This window comes from Muntiacus reevesi, chromosome 3 (assembly GCF_963930625.1).
Source record: "Muntiacus reevesi chromosome 3, mMunRee1.1, whole genome shotgun sequence".
Classification (NCBI taxonomy): domain Eukaryota; kingdom Metazoa; phylum Chordata; class Mammalia; order Artiodactyla; family Cervidae; genus Muntiacus; species Muntiacus reevesi.
This window is the reverse complement of record NC_089251.1, coordinates 188,723,030-188,734,864: the sequence shown is the minus strand read 5'-3', so window position 1 is coordinate 188,734,864 and position 11,835 is coordinate 188,723,030. Positions and strand designations below refer to the sequence as shown.

The 11,835-nt window shown below is 38.0% G+C and overlaps 1 protein-coding gene across 3 annotated transcripts in view; it reads right to left on the bottom strand.

Moving 5' to 3' along the window:
• The window catches only part of MED23 (mediator complex subunit 23), a 43,211-nt gene that overhangs the window by 2,052 nt on the left and 29,324 nt on the right, over positions 1-11,835 (bottom strand). For all 3 annotated transcript variants that reach the window (XM_065931335.1, XM_065931336.1, XM_065931337.1), the window contains 10 exons: positions 11,487-11,692; positions 11,222-11,402; positions 9,981-10,151; positions 9,325-9,541; positions 7,419-7,655; positions 6,324-6,489; positions 5,705-5,777; positions 2,889-3,103; positions 2,107-2,227; positions 1,237-1,368 (listed from right to left, as the gene is read on the bottom strand). In XM_065931335.1, the coding sequence (XP_065787407.1) occupies positions 1,237-1,368; positions 2,107-2,227; positions 2,889-3,103; positions 5,705-5,777; positions 6,324-6,489; positions 7,419-7,655; positions 9,325-9,541; positions 9,981-10,151; positions 11,222-11,402; positions 11,487-11,692 (1,719 nt within the window). The remainder of the gene's footprint in view (positions 1-1,236; positions 1,369-2,106; positions 2,228-2,888; positions 3,104-5,704; positions 5,778-6,323; positions 6,490-7,418; positions 7,656-9,324; positions 9,542-9,980; positions 10,152-11,221; positions 11,403-11,486; positions 11,693-11,835) is intronic.

The window sequence follows — 11,835 nt, the reverse complement described above, 5'->3', positions numbered from 1 at the left end:
GAGACAGCCCTCCCCGGGAGTGGTTCTTTATATGCTGAGTCACAACTTAACTTCACCAGTGTGCATGACTTTTAAAGTGACACAGAACAGATTTAATACCTATTCCAAATGGCAACCACCCACCCCCCAAATAGTTAGGATATAATTAATTCCCTAGGACTTTAAAAAATTCAAGTTCAGCACCCTCAGTTTTTAAATACTCTTCCTTAGTCACTCTCCCGGCCCTCCTGGTTTTAATCTTGTAGTCACTGTAGTCCGTCTTATATTCTCACAATGCCCCCGAATCACTGGGGAAACGAGGCTCCGCTTCACTCGCAACACAAACTCGCTGATGTTTGCAGTAGCCAGGTACTGTTCCTTCCTGCTGGGTTTACTACTATAACTCCCCGGGTCATTTTCAGATTTTTCTTTTTTGTTTGTTTTAGGCTCAGACTTTATTTATTTATTTATTATTTTTTTCCCCCATCTTTTTTTTTCTCATTTATTTTTATTAGTTGGAGGCTAATTACTTCACAACATTTCAGTGGGTTTTGTCATACATTGACATGAATCAGCCATAGAGTTACACGTATTCCCCATCCTGATCCCCCCTCCCACCTCCCTCTCCACCCCATCCCTCTGGGTCTTCCCAGTGCACCAGGCCCGAGCACTTGTCTCATGCATCCAACCTGGGCTGGTGATCTGTTTCCCTATAGATAATATACATGCTGTTCTTTCAAAACATCCCACCCTCACCTTCTCCCACAGAGTCCAAAACTCTGTTCTGTACATCTGTGTCTCTTTTTCTGTTTTGCATATAGGGTTATCGTTACCATCTTTCTAAATTCCATATATATGTGTTAGTATGCTGTAATGATCTTTATCTTTCTGGCTTACTTCACTCTGTATAATGATCTCCAGTTTCATCCATCTCATTAGAACTGATTCAAATGAATTCTTTTTAACAGCTGAGTAATATTCCATGGTGTATATGTACCACACTTTCCTTATCCATTCATCTGCTGATGGGCATCTAGGTTGCTCATTTTCAGATATTTTATTGCAAATATCAAGGGGGAAAAGTGTGAGAAATTATCATAGGTATTTATTGTTTTTTAATTGGCGGATGATTGCCTTACAGTGCTGGGTTGGTTTCTGCCATATAACCATGTGAGTCAACTATAAGTATACATATGTCCCCGCATGTTTAACTTTTCAAAACTAAACATCACTGGAAAATAATTAAAGTGAACTTACTTGCTCTTTTACACTGTCACCAGTAAACATATACTTCATGTGATACAGGAAGTCACAGATGGGATCCATGTAGTTTAAGTGGGTGCTACACTGGTCTACATTCAGCAACATGTCATAAAATGCCACACCAATCTATTTAACAGATAAAATTATTTAAATGGTCAAAAATGGTTCAATCATGATGCAGCTGGTCTCCATGACAAGAAAAAAACAGAGGGTAACATCCTTGTTGAGGAACTGTATTACAATCACACAAACCTCTATGGACATGGGTGATACGAAACTGCTTGCAATTATAATGGAATTCAGAGTGCTACCAACTGACCCCAAATAGGGATTAAACACACTTTCTCTTCCTAATTTAAAATTTAAAATTAAGAGATAGACATTCCTTTTTCTGGAAACCATCTCTCAATTTCTGGGATACTTGGCAGTCTCATGGAGCCTTCATATACTGTACCTTCTAAGTTCCATTGGGTGTCTCACACTTCAAAGTTCTATATTTGGTGAATTCTCTTTTCTCTACACTTTTGTTATAGGGGATCAACTTTAGTCATTCCCATGACTTTAACGAATTCCTCTGTACTATAGTAGACGTGCTCAAATGCACTTCTCCATCTTTAACTTTCTTCTCAGCCATGATGATGAGTATTTTCCCCTGCGTCTCCAGTTCAGCACATCCCCCAGAAAACTCATTATAGGCATACTAAGTTACGGGGATGCTAAGGCCTCAAGCATTGCTCTTAGACCCTGCTAAACTGATTTTCCTACTAATGGTAATGATATAGAGTTTGAAAAACACTAGGAAATAAACCTTAATATACTTTTTAGAACTTAATCTTACCACTGAAAACCCAGATTAAATTTTACCTCTATCATACATCGCGTTCTCTCTTGCTGAAACCTTTGTAAAAATGGTCCCACGAGGTGATACACATAGAGCAACTGGAACTCAGTCTTCACTATCGGAAGAAGCACTTCAGTGAGAAACCTAAGATTTAAAGATAGAAATAAAAAAATGTCTTGTGACTTGAAATCAGTTAAATTGTCTGAATTCTATTAATACAGCCTATCCAAGTAGTTGCAAAATTTGTAATAATTTTTTTAAAGTTTATTTTAATTCTGGTAACATTTCTAATTAATCTCATATCTCTCACTGGCTCTTATTTTCATTTGATTATTTAAATAATTTACTTCAGATTTAGGAGTTGTTCCTAATAGGACAATTACTAAGTGACGGAATGTGAATTATTTGAAATAAAAAGAGAATAGCCAACCTAATATAAAAGCCATCCTCAAGAAATTTAAATTTAAATAATACAATTATACAGTCAAAAATAATAATCAGAAGATAGGCCAGTATCAGGTATGCAGTTCAAAAGGCAAATTTTGGGATATATTCTGGAAAAAGCATGCATTTGATTAAGCCCATTGAAATGACAAAGGAAAACTGAATACCAGATTATTACTTATACATATAAATTAATTTTCTTCAATCAATTCTGACATAAAGGAGGCTTTCTGATACCTAGAAACTACTTAAGACTTTTACTGTGTAAGTTGTTCCACTGAATCAGACATATACCCCCGTACATGAGATTAAAAAACAAAACAAAGTCAGTCAAATCTCATTAGGAAATCATGATACACACTTGGGAATGAGGGAGAGCTGCCCGATGCTGGAGTGGTGCCACACTGCATGCGCCAGAGCCAACGTGTAGCTACAGCTCATCTCAGAGTAGGACTGATGGCAAGCGGTGAAATCGAAGAGGCGGAAAGGGTAGCCCACCCACTCCGTCTCAGACGTCAAGCTGGGGCTGCTGATAACACTCACTATTCGATCGTGAAGGACAATCCAATACGGCTCCTACAAAACCAAGAAAAAGCCTGTTGAAAAACACCATTTCTCTGGTATTCCACTCCATATCCAGTATTCTACTCCAAAAGCCTAAAATAATAGCACTTTCTCATTCTTTAATGTTTTCTATTTATCCAGCTTGTGTCTTTGCGTGGCTTTGCAATGAGTCAAATTAAGTCAGTAACAACCTGGGCAGAAGTGTCTGTGAGTTAAGAGCGCTCCAGACATGAGTCTGTCCAGTTAACTTAATAGCTGATATTTACTACACGGTAAATTGACTTAACCTATATTTACTATACAGGTAATGCTGGTACACACAAATATGAATATATGTATATTTTGGAGGAGTGTAAGGAAAAAGTGATTCATAAAGATGCATAATCAAACAAGTTTGGAGAGCATAGCTTTAGACAATATTACTGACACTCAAAGATGTCAGACATCTGTGTGGTGCTAACTAGACACGTGTGGAGGTCACAGAGGGAGACATCGCATGAGTGGAGAAGTTATAAAAGGCTTCGTTGAAAAAGCAAGCCCTAAGTTAGCAAAGAATGAGTAGGCTTTAGGGAAGGTAACAGAGGAAAAGTGCCCTGGTATATTCTCTTATATGGCAGAAGTACCAGAAAAACGTGTCAACAAGCATCATTTGCAGGAATAAAGGATAATTAGAGATACCAAGGGAACACTTCATGCAAAGATGAGATCAATAAAGGACAGAAATGGTATGGACCTAACAGAAGCAGGAGATATGAAGAAGAGGTGGCAAGAAAACACAGAACAACTGTATAAAAAAGATCTTCACGACCTAGATAATCACAATGGTGTGATCACTCACCTAGAGCCAGACATCCTGGAATGGGAAGTCAAGTGGGCCTTAGAAAGCATCACTACGAACAAAACTAGTGGAGCTGATGGAATACCAGATAAGCGATTTCAAATCCTAAAAGATGATGCTGTGAAAGTGCTGCGCTCAATATATGCCAGCAAATTTGGAAAACTCAGCAGTGGCCACAGGATTGGAAAAGGTCAGTTTTCATTCCAATCCCAAAGAAAGGCAATGCCAAGGAATGCTCAAACTAGCGCACAATTGCACTCATCTCACATGCTAGTAAAGTAATGCTCAAAGTTCTCTAAGCCAGGCTTCAACAATATGTGAACCGTGAACTTCCAGATGTTCAAGTTGGTTTTAGAAAAGGCAGAGGAACCAGAGATCAAATTGCCAACATCTACTGGATCATCGAAAAGCAAGAGAATTCCAGAAAACATCTATTTCTGCTTTATTGACTAAGACAAAGCCTTTGACTGTGTGGATCACAATAAACTGGAAAATTCTTCAAGAGATGGGAATACCAGACCAACTGACCTGCCTTTTGAGAAATCTGTATGCAGGTTAGGAAGCAACAGTTAGAACTGGACATGGAACAACATACTGGTTCCAAATAGGTAAAGGAGTATGTCAAGGTTGTATACTGTCAGCATGCTTATTCAACTTATATGCAGAGTACATCATGAGGAACACCGGGCTGGATGAAGCACAAGATGGAATCAAGATTGCCGAGAGAAATATCAATAACTTCAGATATGCAGATGACACCACCCTTATGACAGAAAGTGAAGAAGAACTAAGAATCTCTTGATAAAAGTGAAAGAGGAAAGTGAAAAAGTTGGCTTAAAGGTCAACTTTCAGAAAACAAAGATCATGGCATCCAGTCCTATCACTTCATGGCAAATAGATGGAGAAACAGTGGAAACAGTGGCTGACTTTATTTTTGGGGGGTTCCAAAATGACTGCAGATGGTGATTGCAGCCATGAAATTAAAAGACGCTTACTCCTTGGAAGGAAAGTTATGACCAACCTAGACAGCATATTAAAAAGCAGAGACATTAGTCTGCCAACAAAGGTCTGTCTAGTCAAGGCTATGGTTTTTCCAGTAGTCATGTATGGATGTGAGAGTTGGACTATGAAGAAAACTGAGCACCGAAGAATTGATGCGTTTGACCTGTGGTGTTGGAGAAGACCCTTGAGAGTCCCTTGGACTGCAAAGAGATCCAACCAGTCCATCCTAAAGGAGATCAGTCCTGGGTGTTCCTTGGAAGGACTGATGCTGAAGCTGAAACTCCAATATTTTGGCCACCTGAAGGGACGAACTGACTCATTTGAAAAGACCCTAATTTTGGGAAAGATTGAGGGCAGGAGGAGAAGGGGATGACAAGATGAGATGGTTGGATGATATTGCCGACTCATTGGACATGGGTTTGGGTGTACTGCGGGAGTTGGTGATAGACAGGAAGGCCTGGCATGCTGCAAGTCCATGCGGTTGCAAAGAGTTGGACATGACTGAACTGAACTGAGCGACTGAACTGAACTGAACTGAAAGAATCTAGATACATATGTTAAGGGGTCAAAAGTAGATCAGATTTTAATTGGAAAACTAAGGTTGGATAGGAAAGTGGGACCAAGGGATGTAGGGACCCATAATCAGGTAGATTTATTTAGATCTGATGCAAAAGAGGCACTGTAGATTTTAGAAGCAATAATAATGTGGAAAAAAAATGAAACATTTCATTAACTGCATGATGACCTTGTATAAATCACAATGATTCACTCACTGGTAGGGCAGTGATGATCAATCCAATGGCATTCATCCACGCTGTAATGTTCTCTCTCGGCACTAAAGGCTGGCTGTTAGTTGGGAAAAAGAACAAAAAGGTGAAATTATAAAAACATTTTATATGGTTGACATTGGATCTTACTTTGGGGGCTGACAACTGATCTATTTCAATAAAACTACAATGGATTTTTAGTGAGTAAAAATATAAGTAAATGCTAAGTAAGGCTTTTCAATTTTTTCAGTTTTCTTCTTTAACAATGGTTGCTGAGCTGAAAGACTATTTCACTAATTTATATTTATTCTCCAATCAGTATCCCCTACTTTATACTGGCCTTTAAGAAGAAAATCTTGAAAGACTATCTTTAGGGAGAAGCTAACGTTATTCCTAAGTTAAACGTCAAACAGCTAATATAGAGAAGAAGTAGGAACAAACCCAGGTTTTCTGGCTGTTCAGGGCTCGTTCCATTTCACCTTTATTACTAAGACAAGATCTGAAACCTAAAGGTAGTCACTATTCCATGTGCCCTAGCCTTGGGCCAACAGGTGTGTCTCACAGCTCCAAATAAAATACCATTCTCTTAAACGCTGACTCTTATTGCATGAAACAGGATACACACCTCTTCAGGACAACATTTAGAAGAGCATTTCCAACATCTTGGCCAGAAACAGCCAAGGCCATGAGCTCCACACAGGTGACATGCAGTGCGTGGGCAGCGGGGTTGGGAAACTCGTTGAACCTCCAGTCACAGTTTGGGAACGGACCAGGAGACTTGCCCGCCATTGGTGCAGACGATTAAAGCAATAACCGGCGGATGATTCTGAGACGAAAGGCTCATATTTGCATAGCGCTTTACAGTTTTCAAAGGTTCAACATGTAAACATTTCATCTGATACATCTGATTATAAGCCCTCAGTAAGTGATTTATTGGAGGGCTTAAGAGGCAAACAATACAAACTGAACACAAGCAGCCATGTGCTCAACCACAGGTGTCAACGATTGGTCTTACATATATAAGGAGGTTCTCATTACTGTGACGTAACAGCTGTGGAAGCAACCAAGGTATCCCAAGGCTTATCAACCTATTTTCTTTTAATAGTTGTAGGAAAGTTAATAAGAACATTATTTTCTCATGAGTAGCTCTTTTACTTCAGGAAGTAATTCCTGTAGGAAAATTAAACCAGGCCTATTTTTGTAAAACTGCTCTGTTTAGTGAACAGAGTGGCATAGTGTATAGCCATATTAAGTACAGTGGGTTAATAATTTAAAACAGAAGTAGAGAAAGAAAACACCAATATAGAATCTTTTTCACTACAAAAAAATGTTTTACTGTTATCTATTAATTTTTAAAAATTATTCAGGGATTTATTTAAAGCAACAAAGTTCTATGTTCTCCATAGAACAAATGCATGTACTATAATATACAGTATATTTATTTAGGAATGTTTTTCTTTAAAACAAATCTCTTCTCTAAGGTTTTTTTTTTTTAAATAAAAGTTTTAATGGAGTAAATTTCTGCCTATCTGGCATTATGCTGCTAATTTAAGATTTCAAAACCTTTACAGAAGTAAAAATTAAAAAATAAAGTGTTCTAAAAAACTGAAGTCTTAGAATATATAAAAACTTTGGAATATTTTAAATGATAATATATGTTCACACAAATCAACATATAGTTATTTCTATAGAGTCTGGAAAACCACAATAAAAAGGATATTATCTACTAGTCTGCCAATCAGTTTGCAGTAATAAGAGTCGTCTGGGACCCAGGGATTGTCTTCTCGTGCATTCATAGCATTTTTCAGGTAAGTGTCACTTAGACACCAGCCCTGTGGTCGGTTATCCTTGAGCGACCCAATGATTGCATGGACAAGTTTTCGTTTGAGACTTTCGCGATTTCTCAGGTGCATTTCATAATAGTGCAGCGTATTATACAAATAAGTCACTGGACGATCTGCCAAGAAGAAAACAGATCACTACAATGTTTACCTGGTTACCGACAACTGTAAAAAACTGATCTAGTTTCAAGATTGCCAAAAAATAGCTCAGAAGATTATAAGACTATTTCACATGTTAGGCAATTGCATACAATGGCTATTTTTATTTTAGGGTAAAGCAGAAGGCTTCTAACAATATACACAGCTTCTACTGAAGGATCATCACATTTAGAGATAGCAATTCCACTCCTGAAAATTTATCCTGCGAAAATGATGTATGTGTAAGCAATGTCACTGCAGCCTGTTTATACTAGCAAAAGATTAGAATAGCCTACATGATGAAATCAGGGGACTGGTTAGTGGCAAGTTAATCATGGCATGTATGAAGCAGCTTTGTATGATCTGATACAAAATAATCAACTGTAAAACCTTATAAAGGTTAATAACAAATAATGTATATATTATATTTGTGGAAAAAATAAACCACCAACCCCAGAATATTTAAGGTTAGGATACACAAGAAACTGGCAACAGTGACTGCCTACAGGGAAAGAGAGGAGGAGCTACAAGAATAAGCTAGAGGACAGGGGTGGGACTAACCACTTTTACTGCATCAGGTGCATATATTACCCAATCCAAAAAGAGAAGTATTTTTAAAGGAAAGCTCCCTTGAACTTCATATTTACTCTGCAGTGCTAAAATGCAATTCAGACTTCTGCTATGAAGGGAGATATCTTAGATCAAGAACTAAGAAGAACTACCTCCCCTCCACCACCACCCTGCCAGATAAATACTCTTTATCCCCCTACTGTGGCTGCTCCAGGACTCCCATGTCACGGACTTCACCATTCTCCGTTACCGTTACCAGGCTCAAAACTTTAGAGTTGTCCTTGATTTCTTTCTTTCGATATTCTCCCCATAACTGGTCAGCCAAGCTCAATTCCTACCCTTGACTCTCTCTCCCTTCCTCCTCATTTTCAGTGTCACCATACTTGTTTAGATGCTAACTGACACAAGTCTTTGAAATGGCTTCCTCCTTCCGAGACATGCTGCTACTAGAACTGGACTCACCTTTCTAAACTAATGCTTTCCATACCATGACTTTACTCAATAACTTCTAGTTAACTCTCCATTATCTGTAGATTATAAAATCAGAACTTCTCAGCCTGGCATTTACATTGATGAGTTGCCAGGTACAATTTAGCCCAATGAGGCAATTATTTTTTTTTTAAATGCCTTGTTTTTAATACCTCCATGATTTTTCCAAAGGATTTCTCCTGCCTATTTTGCTCTCTTCTCCTGTTTATAAAAATCACATACATTATAGTTCAAACCCTATCCATCCAAGAAGCTTGCCAAGATTCATTTAGTTCACAGTAATATCCATCTGTTCTAAACTCATACTTCTCTCTTTCTGTACTGATTTGATAATTAATCACACAATATATAAAATAAGGCATCTCTTGCATATTATTTATTTATTTTTGCTATAATTTTACCTATTGATATTTTTATGTTGTCTATTTTATACATCAAGGCATCATCACATAGCACTTCTGATGAAAATGCTTTTATTAAAAATTATTAAAATAAAACCTTATAGAACTATTATTATCCATATGGTCATGCCCAGCCTCGTTTTGTCTATAGAGAGCTTAGATGGAATTAAAATTTGAAAAAGCTCACCATGAAATTTATATAAGCCTCCCAGGTGATCTAGTAGAGTCTCCAAGGATTTGGATACCGGGAGCAACTCTAAAAACCTGTGGATTACTATATCAAACACTGGAAGGAATCGAAGACATACATTTCCAAAATAGATGGGCAGATACGGAGACTGTATCGGCACAGGAGGATCAACCTGTTCCGCCAGGCCCTCAAAATAGAGCTTCTCCGGGTATTTCTGTGGAAGTGAGGAAATGGTAAATGTTTAGGGCATCTTTTTTTAAAATTTTCTTTAAAAAAAAAAAAAAAAGCTAAATAAACCTGCCATTTTTCAAAGAATATACAACCGTGTTTGCTCTGGCAATGCAATGAAACCTAGAGTCCTTAACAAAATATCTATTCTCCTAAAGATATACCAAAAGAGATTTACATGTGAAAGGATTGTGTTTAACTCTTCATTTTCTATTGTAAGTCCCATACTTACTAAAACTGTAGTTTCAATCTGTTCTTAATATTAGAGAGACTCTAGAACCTCGAGAAAGTTTAGGCAGCTAAGTCACTTCTACACAGACCAGAGAGAAAAGAACAGACCTGCTGAGAAAAGAGCCAAGTCAATTAGCCAGACCTAAAGTTTGGCCTTAAAAAGGACGTGCTGAAGCACTAATTTTAATTAGTACCTTGTGATAATTCATGTGCTTGGTGTGCCAGTCATTCTGTAGCCAGTGTTCTGGGGAATTTTCCTTCACAAAGTCACTTACTCGATTTCTAAAATCATTTGGCTTGAGTAACAGCAGCTGAATTATGAAATAACAAACCTGGGCTTCATTCCCTTCGTGGCTACGCATGGCCTTTGGAGAAAAACAGAACAATTAAATGAAATGACAAACCTATGCGAGAGCAAGGCTCCAAAAACCCTAAATTTGAAGACACTAAAATCTCAGAATTAGAATTTCACTGTACAATCCACCCCACAATGATTGCTCAGCATTCCCCAAACATGCCTGACTCCTTCTTGCCTCGTTTTGGCTCTCACCTGGAATGTCCATCTTTACTCTTTCATTTACTGATTCATAGACTTACCTTATTTCCCTTACTAGACTGTAACTATCTTCATCTCTATGCTCTAGATCTGAGAGTTGAATGTTAAGCACTTAAACCCTTCAAATATCACTACTATAGTATTAAAATATGTGGCAGTTTCCAGCCTGATTCAGTGATTTTTCTTAAAATTTGGCCTGAAATAGACATCAAAGTCAGGAGAAAAAAAACCACTTGGAGAATACTGGGTGACTATAAGAAGCATTGTTTCTTATATATTATGGCTACCAAAGTATACATAAATGATTATTAGCACTCCGAAAAATATAACTCGGTGACTTTTTTTTTTTTTAATTACTTCCTGCCTCTTCTAGGAGTTTTTGGGAATCATCTCAGAGCATCACAAAGCCAGGACCACATCTGTCTTACTTACTTTTCTACCTTCTGTACATACAACATAGTAGATATTCAATACATGCTTACTGAATGGATGAATAAAGAAATTGGGGAATCTTTAATTCCTTTGGGAATTGACAGCAATGCATGATTTACATATAAATTCATTAAATCCTTAAAAACAATATGGGGCTTCCCTGGTAGCTCAGCTGGTAAAGAATCCAGCTGCAATGCAGGAGACCCCAGTTTGATTTCTGGGTCAGGAAGATCCCCTGGAGAAGGGACAGGCTACCCACTCCAGTATCCTGGCCTGGAGAATTCCATGGACTATATAGTTCATGGGGTCGCAAAGGGTTAAACATGACCGAGCAACTTTTACTTTACTAGAAACATACAGTAGATCAGCAGAAGATCTAGTCATTAACACTGATCCAAAGAGAATGAGATGGCTTAGAAATCTGTTCTTAAGTAAGTGCATTCTTACCAGGCAGAGAATTAATCTGTCCAGTGTAACAATGTTGTACTTCCACACCATATCATTAAGAATTTCAATGCATTTGTTGAGTTGCTGACCTCCAGCTGACGTAGAGAACTCATATACCAGGAAATCTGCAAATGTTCTCACATGGACTACTAAGGCCCTGGCTCCAATTCTCTCCAGTACTCTGGAAAGCAGAGAGTGAAAAAGAAATTACACTGCTGGTATAATGGACTGACAAATGGAATGCAGAGCTAGGTTTTCGATTTACCTGTAGCCAATCTGATTAATATGATCTGTTTCCAGGAGCATTTTCCAGAGCAGACAAAGGAAGAGAGGAGGAGAACGTTGTGCAGAAAAGTGGGTGATGATGTCATTTTCATTGGTCATTGACTTCCACTTCCTATACTCCTCCTCCACATTTTTTTTCAGATTAAAACGACTCTCTTGAGGTACGTTATTTTGTTTAAAGAATGCCTACAAGGAAGATCAGAAGTTTATTTCAATGGCTATAGTAAAAAGGGCACTAGCTGCAAAATCAAGAAACCAGTTTCCGGCTTGACTCTAACACCAATAAATTCCATGTGCCCTCAGGCAACTCAGTAATCAAGGCCTAGATT